At 29.8% G+C, this 16,231-nt stretch overlaps 6 protein-coding genes across 6 annotated transcripts; 3 read left to right on the forward strand and 3 right to left on the reverse strand. All coding sequences in view use genetic code 12, as the record gives it.

Annotated features, from left to right (window-relative positions):
* Positions 1-20: 20 nt before the first annotated feature.
* Positions 21-5,722, reverse strand: KGF54_003668 (uncharacterized protein; the record flags this gene model as incomplete). Its single annotated transcript, XM_051764281.1, has 2 exons — positions 21-5,660; positions 5,720-5,722. 2 exons carry the CDS (start codon positions 5,720-5,722, stop codon positions 21-23), a joined length of 5,643 nt encoding a protein of 1,880 aa, XP_051619728.1.
* A 280-nt stretch (positions 5,723-6,002) lies between these two features.
* KGF54_003669 (uncharacterized protein) lies at positions 6,003-6,899 on the reverse strand (the record flags this gene model as incomplete). Its single annotated transcript, XM_051764282.1, has 1 exon — positions 6,003-6,899. One exon carries the CDS (start codon positions 6,897-6,899, stop codon positions 6,003-6,005), a length of 897 nt encoding a protein of 298 aa, XP_051619729.1.
* A 1,286-nt stretch (positions 6,900-8,185) lies between these two features.
* KGF54_003670 (uncharacterized protein) lies at positions 8,186-10,702 on the reverse strand (the record flags this gene model as incomplete). The annotated part of the gene is made up of 1 exon (XM_051764284.1): positions 8,186-10,702. The coding sequence occupies one exon, from the start codon at positions 10,700-10,702 to the stop codon at positions 8,186-8,188; it is 2,517 nt and encodes an 838-aa protein (XP_051619730.1).
* A 324-nt stretch (positions 10,703-11,026) lies between these two features.
* Positions 11,027-13,096, forward strand: KGF54_003671 (uncharacterized protein; the record flags this gene model as incomplete). The annotated part of the gene is made up of 1 exon (XM_051764285.1): positions 11,027-13,096. The coding sequence occupies one exon, from the start codon at positions 11,027-11,029 to the stop codon at positions 13,094-13,096; it is 2,070 nt and encodes a 689-aa protein (XP_051619731.1).
* Positions 13,097-13,465: 369 nt separating this feature from the next.
* FUM12 (Fum12p) lies at positions 13,466-14,944 on the forward strand (the record flags this gene model as incomplete). Its single annotated transcript, XM_051764286.1, has 1 exon — positions 13,466-14,944. One exon carries the CDS (start codon positions 13,466-13,468, stop codon positions 14,942-14,944), a length of 1,479 nt encoding a protein of 492 aa, XP_051619732.1.
* A 260-nt stretch (positions 14,945-15,204) lies between these two features.
* Positions 15,205-16,215, forward strand: KGF54_003673 (uncharacterized protein; the record flags this gene model as incomplete). Its single annotated transcript, XM_051764287.1, has 1 exon — positions 15,205-16,215. The coding sequence occupies one exon, from the start codon at positions 15,205-15,207 to the stop codon at positions 16,213-16,215; it is 1,011 nt and encodes a 336-aa protein (XP_051619733.1).
* Positions 16,216-16,231: the final 16 nt, after the last annotated feature.

The raw sequence follows: 16,231 nt of genomic DNA on the forward strand, positions 1-16,231 counted from the left end.
ATATCTTATATGCTGCAATTCTAATTATTAGGTTTCTTGGTTGGTGGTTCATCATCTGAATCAATAACTATGATTTCATCATTATGTGGATTGAATGCAAAAGTTCTTTCTAAACTCCTTTTAGCTGGTCTTGCTGGACTTGGTTCTGTTGGATCAGAAAGATCGTGTCTTATAATTTCATGTTCTGCAATAACATTTTGACTTGATATTTGAGATGGTCCAGTCTCTATTAATGTACGCCTTTCACTAAATTCTTCATCAATTGGACGGATATTATCTGAAATTGTTCTTCTAGTACCACTATTATCAAGTAGTTTATTTGATGATTGATTCAATACTATAATTCCATCATCGCTTGATTCTTCTTCTTCGACTTCATCATCTTTAGGTATATCACCAGTACATCTCAATATAACAATACCATTGCTACTGTCAGTCTCAAAAGACTTCTGACTTTCATCTTGAATTTGATCCTGAGCATCATTATAAATTTTATTTTTGATTTCATCCTGACTTGCATTTTCGATACTATTTTGACTTGCACTTTTGATACCATTCTGATTATCATTGTGATTGTCATTGTGATTGCCATTGTGATTATCATTGTGATTATCATTGTGATTGTGACTGTCATTCTGATTGTCATTCTGATTGTCATTCTGATTGTCATTCTTTTTGTCATTCTGATTGTCTTTTTGATTGTCTTTCTGATTGTCAACATGATTTTTCGTATTCTCAACCTCATTAACAATCATTGCGTTAGCTTCTTCGTTGATTCTTTTCTTCTCCAACTCTTCCTGCTGTTTTCTTAACTCTTCAGCTTTCTTTTGATATACTTCATTCAAAACAGCATTATAACCATTATCAGAATCTTTTAATTTTGATTCAACATCTCTTCTACTTAACTTTAATAAATCATTAGTTAATGGAAAAATATCTTTCTTAGCAATCTTCTTTTTAGTACCTGGTGAATTAATTGATGTTGCAAAATTTGTGTCGCTATGATAATAAGTATAGACTTTGAAAAATAAACTAACTATCGTGTCATCTATTAATGAAGTTGGTCCATATCCATTGTTTGATTTTTTCAAGTCATTTATACCATACAAAAAGCACAAAATTGGTATTAACGTTGATGGGATTTCTTTATGTTCCAAAAAATCAAACATAGATTTTTGATTCAATGAGAACGTCAGGTATGGTAAATTGTTTATGAAATTTTCAGTATATTCAAATGAATCTTCAACGTTAATTGAATCTCTTATTATTTTACAAATTGAAGAACATAGATATTCCCATGCACCATATAAATTTATCATAATTGAACTTGATCGACGTAGTTTTGGAATCATTATTATCAAATTATTCAAATCTTTCTTCTCTTTCAAAAGTTCAATGTAAAATTTGATATATTGAAACGTATATAAGAAATGCTTTCCTGGTCTTTCTGATTCTGGTTTCCAAATCAGCACTAACTGTTTGTTTGTTGATTTCAATGATATGAAATTGGACATGAGTTCAGCTGCACCCTCGACATCATTAAATTCTTCATATAATATCTTCGCCAATCTATAGGTGGATTTGTGTTGCCAATTTTTCTTGTCTGCTGCATCAATTTGTTTCAAAGCAGAAACAACAAGTCCATAAAATTGTAGATTATCCTCGATTTTATCAACATCTAATTCAACAATTGACGTTTTCTTCAAATAAGATTTAGCTTGGTCAAGTGTAATTCGATCTGATTTAAAATACTTCATGCACAAAGTTACCAAACTATAAAATGGCTCTAGAATATTTTCATTATTTTTCATTTTCAGAGCCATAGCACAAGCCTTACTCATGGTATCAAGAACTAGTTTGGGAGATTCCCTACACTTTCTTTGGACTTTAGATAAATAATAGTAGTCAGTCCAATCTTTGTCATTTGATTTTATAGCTAAATGTAAAGCTTGCTTGATTAATTTGAAACAAAATTCTTTGGATAAAGTACCTTTTTCGGAAACGTTAATGAAACTTGCACCACCAGGTCTATTAACAAACTTTGGGTGTGACTGAACTTTTAATGCCAACATGTCCATTGGCTTCATTATTGCTCCAAATAATTCTTTAGCAAAAGAAGACATTAGATTCCCAACTATTGGCTTAACTCTATTTTTAATATTTTCATCTAATGTACAATTAATAGTCATAAGGTAACAAACCAAGGATTTTCTTTGTAAATTTGCTGTACCATTTTTCCTGTCCGCGACAGTTAATTTATCAGATGTCCAAATTAAATCATCTTCCACCAAATACCCATAAGCTTGACCCATCAAAAACCAACTTTCCATTCTATTGCTACCGCATACTAAATCATTTGTAAATAAAGTAATAGCATTTTCAATTTCAACTGCTCTTCCTTGCATATTTTTCTTACGTTGTTTGTAAGATGAAAAAATTAATAAACCTTGAAGATAATATAATCCACTTGAACTAATGCCTGTATCACTTTTATCCAATTCTAGTTTCATCAAGCCATGAAATGTATCACGAACAAATCGGGGAGTAAGTCTGGTACTTTCCAAGAAATAATCAAAAAATGCTTTATTTCTACCCAATTTTGAATCTTTTTCATAATCTGGATCACCAAAAACTTCATACATTTCTTCAATTAATATTTTCATATCATGCTTTGGAACACTCTTTATGGTGTTCGTGTTAAAACAAATAGGTAAAACAAATTTTGCCAATTCTTGACAATCATTCTCAGCTAAATCTTCTTTCTCTTGAGTATCATGCTCGAAAGGTACAAATCCATCAATGCTAATATTATAATGATATCTACATTTAATTAATTGACAAATATCTTGATCAGCTTCGCTCATTTGCGATAAATACTCTTGACAAGCTTTCAAAAATATCCCACCAGCTGCATCACATATACCACTGGCTCCTAATTGTGCATGGAATAATTTAATAGCTTTGTGTAATACGTCTTTTGAATAATCTTTTGCAATAATTGCTAGTATTACAACAACTGTCTTCAAAAATAAATCTTTGAATGAATTATATGACATTTCTGATTGTGATTTGATCGATGTTTTTAAAGAACTAATGCTACAAGCTTCTTCATGAATTTCAAAGAATAAACAAATCTCAAATAATGGTGTCAATGAAGATATAGATATCAGTTGATTCATTCTCCAGTCTTGTTTTTCCAAAACTTCAACAATAACTGATAGATTGTTATTGTAAAATCCCAATATCTTGCATAAAACATTATTTCTTAATTGACCAGATAGATTTGAATAATCATTGCTTAACAAATAATTGTTGAAAACTTTTAAACTTTCACCAAATCCAACAATCAACTGATCATTCATGTCCAGTGATTTATAAAATTGTAATAAAATATTCCACAAACTTAATTTCATATCAAGTGAACTTGTTTTCATAAATAATCTAATTGAACTAATTGCTTCATTTTCAACTTTATTCAGGTCTAATAAAATGTCCTCTAGTAAATTAATTGCTTCTAAATTTCCAGATTTTTTGTTTGCAACTAATATTTGCCAAAATATTGTTGATACTGATACTATAGTCAATTGTGTTTGGATGTTTTCTAACGTTATATCTTGAAAATTTTTATAATTTGGAAATTTTATATTTACCTTGTGAGGAGATTCCGAGATGAAGTTCAAAAACTTCCTCAAATATAATTGAGTAGTTTTAGTTTCATCCATCGAACCAGCTTGTGACTTTACTTTTAATATTTTACTCCATTTGAATCTACACTGTAGTATAAATTTAGCTTCATCATCTTCATCTGCGTTGAGTAATTCCTCCACGATTGTTGACCACTTCGAGATTTTATCATCGAATTTCATTAAATCTTGACACATGGAATTAACAACTGCTTTGTTGAACTTTTTAGAATTTATTGAGTCCTTGATTTGACGTTCCAAAGTTATTGAAGAATCAATTAATATTTCTAAGACACCAATTGCAGCTTGTGAATCGCGTACCAGACTCGATAAATAATTTTCAAATTGAAAAATCCAGTCATAGAAATTTGACACCAATTCATTGTCCCATTTGTAGTTTAATATCAAAGGCGATCCCGATGCTAATAAGCGATGAATAATTTTTGTTTTAATGGTTATGTAATCATTAGTTTGAGTCGTTGCAATCATTAAGTCGTTATTTTCTATTATAGATAAATTTGGAACATTTTTCGAATGTGAATCTTTTTGAAAATTATTGCTGAAACCTTCTAGTAATTGAGACAATTTTGAATTATCGTCCGCAGATTTTGAATTCTTTGAATTGAATGAGTTAAATTGTGTTGTATAATTAGGTTTCCAATCATTTATAATTTTGATGTAATCTTTTACAAAATGGGGTACTGATGAGTTTTCCAGTACTGTATTATCAAGATAAACGTCTGAAATTTCTGCAATTTTAAAATCAGGAATTAACGAAGTTAGTTCTGAGATTGAGTAATCCAAACCAAGAAAATGTGATTTCTGAAGATAAATTGCTGGTATTTCTGGCTCAGATTCAACTCTTGATAACCTCTTCGATGCTCGTTGTTGTTGTTGTTTAGTATCTGCTTCAACTAATCTCTCCTCTTCTTCTGTTGCTTGTGTTGTTGTTAGTTCAGATTGCTCTGGTTTTTCATCATTCTCCATGTCAAATTCTATTGGTTTTGGTACCTCTTCTTCGGGTTTCATTAAATCAGTATCTTTACCCTTCAAGGATATCAACTCTAGTGGTTCGTCTGTAAGTAAGTACGGTTCAGTAAATTTGATTTTGGGTCTGTGAACATCTTCAATCTTACTCTCATCTTGATGCTTTTTAATCTTACTATTGATTGACTTTATAAGATCGTTCCATGATGCATTATACTCTATCTCATTTTGATTTTTGTATGCCAATCTGATCTGTTCATTGTGGAATTCATTTTTTATGATTTCTAGAAAATTGAATTTTTTCAATGACTTTTCATTATTCAGACTTTTGCCCTGTTTGATATAACCTAGTTTGTCATTTAGTTGCTTTAGTTTAAATTTTGCATCTTGATCAATAGGTAGTAAACCAGATAAATCATCACTTTCAATTTTACTACTTAGTATGTATTCTAACGTAAATTTTGCTAATTTTTCCTCTCCAAGGTATTTATAAATGTTATATAATACTTCCAATAATTTTTCATCTGCTTCATTGTATAATAACGCAACGCAAAAATCGTCAATCATCGAATAGAATAAACTTTTAAACTTCTTCTCCACAGTGGTATCCTCATCTATTAGTTGTTCAAGAATATCATATTGCTTTAGTATATCCATGTACAAAAATCCTCTATTTCTGAATATAAGATATCTCAATGATTTAACGTTAGGTGATAATGTAGACAATTCATCTATTATTGTGTTCATTGAACCATTTTGAATTCCTCGAGTAAAATCTACTTCTTCATAATAATAATTGGCAATAATGTCTATTACAAACAATTCTTCATAAGTTTTGTAAGATTCAATATACTTTTTTTGATTTTGATATTGTAATGCTTTATTAAATAGTTCAAATGCTTGTTCAACTTGTAATTCTCTTGTATGTTCTTCTTCTAAATCTTTCTTAGAATTGATATCATCTAGTAGATTGACCGGTTTGAAAGTAGACTAGCAATAGAAGTTAGTAGCTAATTCTTAATTAGTTTCTCATCTAATAATTAACATACCATTAATATTTTGTCATAGCCTGGTCGAGTATTTTAATCCTTAGCTTTGACAACCAAATGTTTCAAATAAACATAAATAAAATAAAAGTTGCAACATTAAGGAATACGCGCGCGTCACAAGGATTTAGAAGAAAATACATTTGAACTAATAACTACTGTTTGTTTTGATTAATTATTAATTTAAGTGTCTATACATCGCATAAGCTTTATATACGGATCATCAGTATATTCATAACATTGATTTGTATTTTTCTAGATCTAGAAATAAAATTTATTTTAAATGTCATATAACTTCATTTGATTTTTTTGATTCAATTTTTGAAATTAATTGTTCGCCATCATCAACATGTTCACCAACATATTCAATAGCATCAACTGAGGAGCTTTCATTCCCAACTCTTCCTTCCCGCTCTTCGTCGTATTCATTGATGCTTTTCTCCAAATCATTTGATTTCTCTAAACCATGTGAATTAGCCTTTGATCTACTTAATTCTACTTCTAAATCTAATTCTTCTTTTGTCATTTTTCTACCATATCTAAAATACCAAATTGTATGACTTGTAAAAATACCAACCTCCAACGCAAGTACAACTGCATATAATACACAACTCATGACATCCATATGACCAACAATAACACTTAATAATGAAACTATAGCACCTAATGAGTCCATTGATAAAAATATAAAATTTATTCCAATAACTCTACCTCTTCTTTTCCCCAATTCAAAATATGGTGGAATTAATCCAATACCTAATAAAATTGAAGCAATTATACCAATTATTAACATTGGCCATGTAATACCTCTTCTATGTAATGGTCTAAGTGCAAAAACTAATCCAAGTTCTAATCCAACACTAATTAATACAAAGCCAGATATTATTAATAATAATTTTTTTCTTGTGACATGATGAGGAGGATAGTATAAAGTTTGGAACCAAGTATTTAAGCAAAATACAGTAAACAATTGAGGTTGAATTCTTAATGGTATAGAACCATCAATTCCCAAAAAGTAGATACTGAAAGGTACACCACTAACCGCCCATAAAAACATCATTAGTGGTGGTAAACCAGTACAATCTTTAACTTTGTAATTTCTTATAATTTGTGGAACTAATTGAATAGACCAAAGAACAGCTCCTAGTGAACCAAGCACATTTTCAACAATTTCGTTATACATCAGTAAACCTCTTTTAATAAAACTTTATCTACTTTAATATGAAATCAACAAATTTAAAATATCAACAACACTTTCTATGAATTTGAATTTTTGTAGACGAATGAGTTGCAAATGAATATAAATATACCTTTAAATTACTTATATAACTCTTATATAACTCTTTCTTGTTCAACTAATGCTTTTCTTATCAAAATAATATATCCAATTATCAGAAAGATCAACATAAACTTCTTATTATATTTTTAGGAATATATATGATTATTTATAGGATTGTAATTCTAGTAATGAATTAATACACTAAGATGAATATCAGAAATTTTAAATTATTTATATATCATTCTAATTTGAATATAATAATTTTTATAAATGATGATGATAAAATTATTATTATAAATAAAATAAATATTTATTTTATATTTCCTTTTTACTTTCTCTAATTATAATATATAACTCCTGTATATAGTAACCGTTACATTTTATTATAATTTTAAGTTTGAATTTGCGTTTTCTCTTTTTTGATCTAAAATTATTGGTAGCATTTTTTTCTCAAGTAGGTTTTATACTATTTACAAAAGATTTGTCATAATACAATCACAATAATACTTCTAAATGGTCATGTTAAATATAATTTTGCAAATAAAAACCCAATTATTGATCTCATTACATGATTTTCAATACTAAATTAATTCAAATTGGGATATAATTGACAATGACACAAATAAAGTTTATAGTTCATATTTGCGCAATCAATTTTTATTTTTCAGTACAACTTAACCTAAAATGGGAAGTTAATTACGCCCTATACAACATTTTACTAAAAAAATCATTCTATTTCAAACAATTCGTCTACTTTTTTAAGAACGGAAATTCAATAAGCTTTTAGTGCGACCTTGTTTCAATCCATAATAATACTCATCATCTGATATCCTATCTTTGGTCTACTCTTCTTATATGGTGGTAAACTACTCTTCTTATATGGTGGTAAATTCGACTTAATTCTTTAAGTTTAGCCGCGATCCCATAGAATCACAGAATCAAAATTTTTTTTTTCTCTTCTTCTATTTCTCTCGTTATTTAGACTGATAACAAATATCCCACACTTATGGCAGTTCGAACGTAAATTTTTGCGCTTTAATTGTCTTGTCAAAATTGCTAAAAACTGTTGTTACATACGTCAATTTTGAGTTTATATTAGTAGATCATTTTAGTTTCAAGTCGTATTATTGTCTGAAATTGTGGTTGTAGTATTGCATAAAATTATAAAAAAAAAAAAGAATTTAAGTACTCTATTCACTTTCATAATCAAATTCTAAACCTTCTTCTTCTTCGTCGTCCTTACCTTCTTCAACATTTTCATCGTCAACATATTCAGCTTCTGAACCAGAACTATCGGAATAAATTATTTGATTCTTGGATTTCATTTCATCATCGTCATCATCATCTACTACTACTTCAAATTGCTCATCTGTATATTTTGGTGAAGTAGTTCTAGTTCTTCTCGCCTCTCGTTTTGACTTTGTATCAGTATCTTCTATTTCAATTTTATCTTCATTAACTTCTGATCCAACTTCCTCATTATCTGACACAATAAACCCACCACCAAAACCATCGTCATCATCTTCATCGTCACTGATATTCTGACCACTGTAGACTGGAGCACTATCAGCCATGAAACCACCATCTTCATACTCAGCCTCTTCGTTTTCTGCAAATTCATTACCTACTAATTCCACATCTTCATCTTCATCATCATCTACTTCTCCATCAATTTTACCATGTGTTCTGTTCAACCTTTGATTTAATCTTAACTTTAATAAGAAATATCTCCAATTTTGTAGAGCATTTATTTCAACCATTAAACGTCTTTGCTCTTCTTTCTCTTCTAACAAATGTTGAATTGTAATTCTCATTGCCTCTTCATGATCTTTCAAAACGACTATACCACCTTCTTTTGCGTTTGGCGCGTGCCTTCCTTTTTGTTTAAAATCAAATGATGTTATAGCTTTGGCAAAATCTATACCTAATAATGTAGCGCATCTAATTAACAATTTCATATTCACCAGGTCATTTACCTCAATTAACGATCCGTTTTCAGGTATCATTGTCTTGGTATATATATCTATATTACCATATTGATTTTTGGGAATCTTACCTTGTTCAATTCTTAGCGGTATAAATAATTTAGTTTGAAATTCAGCATACAATCTAACATCTTCTCCTTCTTCAATGTTGTTTCCCTTCTTAGCTTTCAATGCAACAGCCCCAATTTTCAAGACTCTTCCTCTCATATACCAAGCTCTTGCTGACCTTAGTCTATATACATTTGATCTCTTATAAACTTCAATCAATTTTGTTGAATGATTTTTAGGTCTAAACATTCCATAAACACTTGATCGATCTTTTGGGTGAATAACTTCGTTTTGTCTTAATTGTGATTCTAATGCATATAATGGATGATCTTTAAATGCTTGAATATTATTCGGCATACCCTCTGCTAAATCTCGTTCATGAAATTCTTTCAGTTCATATATATCTGGAACACTTTTGGATTTCTTTTTCTCACAGCTGGTCAATATACTATAGTACCATTCCTTATCATCACTGGATCTAAATTCTATTCTTTTTCTTATAGTTCTTGCATTATAATTAAACGAATATCTTCTAGTTACATCTCTTACCCTTCCAAATTTGTCAAATGCAATAGCATATAATAGTTGATTTCTTTCATCAGTACTAGGAGGTTCAAAAGCTGACTTTTTTCTCTTCGGACAAACTTCAATTGACTTTAAAACTATTGGATCAATACTTATCCATTTTTTACCAAATTTATCCCAAACTTCAATCCAAAATATTGGGTAATTTGAGTCCTCTAGACTTAATTTCCTCCCATGTCCTTTATCTTCGTTAGTGTCATTTTCCGTTATAAGTGTATAATCAGGTGGTTGTAACGACAACACTAATCTTGCATTCAAACCTAATGCTCTTAATAATGCAACAAAACCTTGAGCAGCTACATCTCGACTCCCCCTAAAATTAGTTACCAATTTTTTAAATTTCTTTTTAGTCACAACTTCTGCAGCATCTTGAACAATTTCTAATTCCTTCCAATTTTTTCGAATTAAACCTTGAGATGTAATTCTATATTTTGAGAGATATATAGTCATTAATTTTTTTAAACCATCTAATAACCTTCGTGATCTGACCATATCCAGAGAGTTATCGTCTTTGAGAAGTTCTGATATCTGAGGAGTTACACAAGCATTTTTCAAGTGTTTACCAATTTCTTTATCATTACACCATGAACTTCTAATGGTTCCATGAACGATTAACATAATAAGATACAATTTATGTATCAATACTCTTCTATGTCTTTCTTCATTTGTTACGAATTTCACTTTTTTCTTCTTCTGAGGTGACTCTTCATCTTTTGATTGTATTTGGATGGATAAAATATCATCTTGAACTGGTTTTGGTTGATTTAAGTCATATGACGCGTTTGAAACGTCAAATTCGACATCTTCGAAATCATCTGAATCGTCGTCTGAATTATGAATCTTATTTGTTTCTACTTTATTCTCTTGCGCACTTAAATTCACGTCTTCAAAATCATCTGAATCATCTGAATTTTCATCAATTTCGTTTACTTCATGGACTTCACTTTCATCACTTATGACAATAACTTCTGGCAGTTCTTTTTTCCTTCTTTTTAATGGTCTTTCCTCTGAATCCACATTTCCATTAGTTTGATTGTGTCTATTTTCCTTAAATAACTGTTTATGTTGTAAACTAGGAAAGTCAACCATTTATTTGTAATATATTGAACCAGTCTTAGTGCAACCTTTTAATAAACGTAAGTGATAGAATGTACAACCAATAGTAATGCATTTGCTATCTATTTAAAAGTAACTGGATTATAATTTGATACACCTAAAAGAGTTTGTCAATCAATGATGTAAATAAATAGTTTGCTTGTTCATTAATTTTGTGTAAAAAAAATATTTCAGAAGTTTCAAATTAAATTTTGTATTGAAAAATTTATTTTAAATCTCTTGTGATGTAAACAAGTTAAAACAGTTCATAATTACACCTACAACTACATCAAATATATTGAAAGAAATGAATAAGATATGACATTATGCTTAACACGACAAAGAATTGGTCTATTGTCTAGAATCTACCCAACAAATTCATGCTCACTACGGCACAATTCCACCTTATTTCGACGAAGTTTAGATAGAGTGCCAACCAAATTATACAACAAGATTACAGAACAAGGTCAAAGTGAATTAAGATTACAGCCTAAGATTCAATATTTACCGCTATTTGCGAAATCCTTGCAAAGTTTTGGTAAAAATGTGAAGATACAGACAAAATATTCACTTCGATTTTCACAAGAAAAATTAAAGGGAGCATTAGAACCAATTGTATTTCACATTGTTTGCGTAATTGAAAGCTCAAATCAAAGGAAGTCGTTGTCATCATATCATCGGGAATTTTTCAATCATTTATTGAGCAAAATTGAGGAGCCAAAACAAGCTAATTGCAACGAGCTAGCCACAAGATTTAAAGTTAAAGTCAACAAAGACTTGGAGTTAGGAGTTCAGTGTTTTCAATCAATTTCGGGCTTGTTGAAAAAACCTCACACAATTAAAGATTTGGGTGATTGGATAGAATCAATTATGTCCTCTTCAATTTCTAAAAGTACACCACTTCTTTCGAAGACAACACCAGCATTTGTACTATTGGATGTCGTTTCAAGGAACTCTCCCTTCAAAGAGCAATATAAGACTCAATTTGAACTATGGACTCATAATTTGAGAATTTTGCTAAGAGACCGACAAATAGATGATTACATAGTCAAGTCAGTTTTTGAGAATTTAATATATTTCGCTATAATGTACGAACCAAGTGATTTAAAACAATTGATCAAATTAACATTAGATACAAAAAGTGGTGGGTCGAAATCAGAATCAAAGTTTTTATCCGATTTAATATGGAAATTAGCGTATTTTGCGTCAAGGCACCAAAAGATTGATTATATGGAGATAGCTAACGCTCAAGAAGTCTTAGTTGGGCGTATAAAGCTGTCACATTTTCAATTAACTTTGAATGGGTATTTAGGAATTGCATTGGTAATGTCCGAGTTGTCTCCAGCAAAAGCATTGAAGTTATTAGAAGTTGCTGAAAGAAAATTTTTAAGTAATACAAATTCCAATAAGGATTTAGTAAACTACAATATGACAAAAATTTGGTTAGCTAAAGATCCCGAAGAAGCTACTAACAATTTCAAATTTGCAATCGATGAATTCATTACATCTTCAAAATTGTGGTCGATTTTTATTAAGAAATTAAAAAAGTGTAATATTTTGACTGAATCAAGAGCTATGTTACTTTTCAAAAAATTGATAGATTCCAAAGTTAAAGTAACAAGCGAATTGATATCGGAGATATTGTATCCAATCAAGGATTATTACCATATGGAAGAAATCTATCATTTGACAAAGAATGAACTCAATAATGAATGTGGTAAAATATTTCTTCCTAAATACATTGAGTTACTTCAAAAATTCAGAAATGACAAATCACTTCCTCAAACTATATTTCCATGGGATGAACCTTTACAAGTAGCCGCCAATGGTAAATTCAAGGGATTTAGTTCAGTGCAAGAGTATTTGGATGAGCTTTACCACAAAAATTCAAATAAGTCAATACAATTCATAGCATCATATATGAAAAGTATAAATAATCCAAGAGAAGTTTTTGAGTTTTATGAAAAAGAAATCATAGACAAAAACCATTCACCAAATGCACTTTGTCTTGGAACTTTAATAAAATCGGCAAAAAAATTAAATAAATTTGATCAATACACACAATTTGCAATAGATGAATTTATAAAAAATGTTAAAAAAGATAATTATTCAACCGGAATTACACCAGATAATTTACTTTGGTTTAATTATATCTCACTATTGGCAAAATTTAATAATATTTCCGAATTATCAAAAATTTTAAAATGGTGGTTAGATATAAATTTTCAACCTAAAAAAATTACATTAATGCAATTGCTTTATGTTTTGCCACAAGACTTTTCTTATAGACATATAAAACATCATGAAATTGCAAATCTGCGAAATGATTGGGATTGGCCAACTGTTGAAGAATATAATAATTTTAAAGAACTGAAATCTCATCTGTAAATAGAATTAAGTTCAAATAATGAAGTTTACGAAATTTTTAATATTATAGAGAATTATTGATAGTTTGTTCTGTGGTATTGTAGTAAAAAAAAATTAATGATATGAGCTTATATGTTTAAGTTGTTTCATAAATTTTGTACCCGGGTATAGTCTCATTGAACCAATCAAAATATTTAAATTCCTAAAAAATCCGAAACACTCTTTAAAAAAATTTAAGTTACATGAAAATAAATATTTATATATCACAAAACCGATGTTTAATTAGATTTCATAAATACTCTGGGGTTTGTTGAAAAATTAAATTTTGAAAAGATTCAATTCATAACAATACAATTGAACTCAATCTCTTCCCAATTTACTATATTCACAATGTTAAGATCAATAAGTAAAAACTCAAGTAGTTTAAAATCAATTTCACAGTTCAAAAACTTTAGTGTTTCAACAGTTGCATTAAATGGTACAAGAGTTGAAACTGATGCTTTTGGTGAAATTGATGTTCCAAATGATAAATATTATGGTGCTCAAACCGCTAGATCCAAAATGAATTTCAAAATTGGTGGTCCAGCTGCTCGTATGCCAACTCCAGTTGTCAGAGCTTTTGGTATATTAAAAAAATCAACTGCAAAAGTTAATGAAGAGTTAGGTCAATTAGATCCGAAATTATCCAAAGCTATTCAACAAGCTGCTACAGAAGTTTCTGAAGGTAAATTAGATGAACATTTTCCTTTAGTGGTTTTTCAAACCGGTTCAGGTACTCAATCTAATATGAATGCTAATGAAGTTATATCAAATAGAGCTATTGAAATTTTAGGTGGAGAGTTGGGATCAAAAAAACCAGTGCATCCAAATGATCATTGTAATATGTCACAATCATCAAATGATACTTTCCCAACTGTTATGCATATTGCAGCTGTGACAGAAATTAATAATTCATTAATTCCAGAATTGACTAAATTACGTGATTCATTACAAGCAAAATCTGATGAATTTAGTGATATAATTAAAATTGGTAGAACTCATTTACAAGATGCAACTCCATTAACTTTAGGTCAAGAATTTTCGGGTTATGCACAACAAATTACCAATGGTATTGAAAGAATTGAAAAAGCTTTACCAAATTTGTTATATTTAGCTCAAGGTGGTACTGCTGTTGGTACAGGTCTTAACACTAAAAAAGGTTGGGATGTTAAAGTTGCTGAAACTGTTTCAGAAATTACTGGATTTCCATTTAAAACCGCACCAAATAAATTTGAAGCGTTAGCTGCACATGATGCAATTGTTGAAGCTTCAGGTGCTTTAAACACTATTGCCGCTTCATTATTCAAAATCGCAAATGATATTAGATACTTAGGTTCTGGACCAAGATGTGGTTATGGTGAATTATCATTACCAGAAAATGAACCAGGTTCATCAATTATGCCTGGTAAAGTAAATCCTACTCAAAATGAAGCTTTAACTATGGTTGCTTGTCAAGTATTTGGTAATAATGCTGCTATAACTTTTGCAGGTGCTTCAGGTCAATTTGAATTGAATGTTTTTAAACCAGTAATGATCGCTAATTTATTATCATCTATAAGATTAATTGCTGATGGGGCTGCTTCTTTTAGAGAACATTGTGTTGACGGAATTGTTGCAAATAAAGATAAAATTGAAAAATTATTACATGAATCATTAATGTTGGTTACTGCTTTAAATCCATATATTGGTTATGATATGGCTTCAAAAGTTGCTAAAAATGCTCATAAAAAAGGTTTAACTTTAAAACAATCAGCTTTAGAACTTGGTGCTTTAAGTGAAGAAGATTTTGATAAATATGTTGTACCAGCTGATATGATTGGACCAAAATAAGTATTTAGTTGTTTATAGAGATGTTTTTTAATAGAGAAAAAATGGTCACGCTGTGTCAAAAGGTAAACTTGAAAAATGACTTTCAACTCTTACATCTATTATTTGTAGAGTATCTCATGAAACTAATTAGGTATTTCCAGTGAGCCGCATAATACCTAAATTTGGAAAAAAGTTGACAGATCTATAAAATTCTGAGAACATGAAACAAAAGTAACTTATAATAATTCACCTATCATAAATACATTCTTTATCAAAACTTTATGGGAGTGTCATCCATTTTACAACGACTTGAAAAAAGAGGAAAACCAATTAATTTATCTATACCACAACAAAATGAACAATCAGCTTCATCTACTAGAACAACGAATTTATCTAAGAATAACACATCATCATTTAATAAACCTATAGATCCAGTTGTAGCAAGATTAAAAGAGAAAAGACGACTAGAAAGAGAACAATTGGAGGGAGCAAAGAGTAAAAGCAATGGAGCAGCTAAATCAAAAAGTACCAACTCCAACAATCTAGCGAGATCAAGCTCAGCTACTACATCAAAACCAAAATCACAACCAAAACCTACATATCATGAAAGACCTCAACCACCCCCCGTCAAACCAAAATTAAATTTCAATGCATTAATGAAAAAAGCAAATGAAATTGATCATGATAAATTATCTATAAAATATCCACAAAAAAGTAAATCTCCAGAGTCTGAAAAACCAAAAAAACCATTTTCAGCTGTACCTGAAAAAAAATCAATTCTTACAAATAACAAATCAACACCACTTGCAAAATCAAAACCACTACTTAATCGACAATCTAAGGCTTTTTCAAAACCCACACCTCCAATTAAAAAAGTAGTATCAAAAGTTCCAATACCGTCTAGACAGCCAAATGCTAAAGTACAAGAGAAAATTCAACAACATAAAAAGACAAAACAAACACAAATGCCTTATAAAAACGGACACAGAATAGAAGAAGAAGAAGAAGATAGCGATTTGGACGATTTCCTCGTATCGGATGAAGAAATTATTGAGGAAGACGATGAAGAAGGATATGATAGAGAGCAAATCTGGGCAATGTTTAATAAAGGTAAAAAGAGAGGGTACGCCACATATGATGATTATTCAGATGATGATATGGAAGCTACTGGTGCAGATATTTTAGAAGAAGAATTCAGATCAAAAATGGATGCAGAAAGGGAAGATCGTAGAGAAGCAGAAAATGAAAAAAGAAGAGCTTTAGAAAAACAAAAAAGAAAAAAAATTAGATAAATTAAACTGTATAGTT

This window comes from Candida jiufengensis (genome assembly GCF_024610255.1).
Source record: "Candida jiufengensis strain CBS 10846 chromosome Unknown scaffold2, whole genome shotgun sequence".
Taxonomy (NCBI): Eukaryota; Fungi; Ascomycota; class Pichiomycetes; order Serinales; family Debaryomycetaceae; genus Lodderomyces; species Lodderomyces jiufengensis.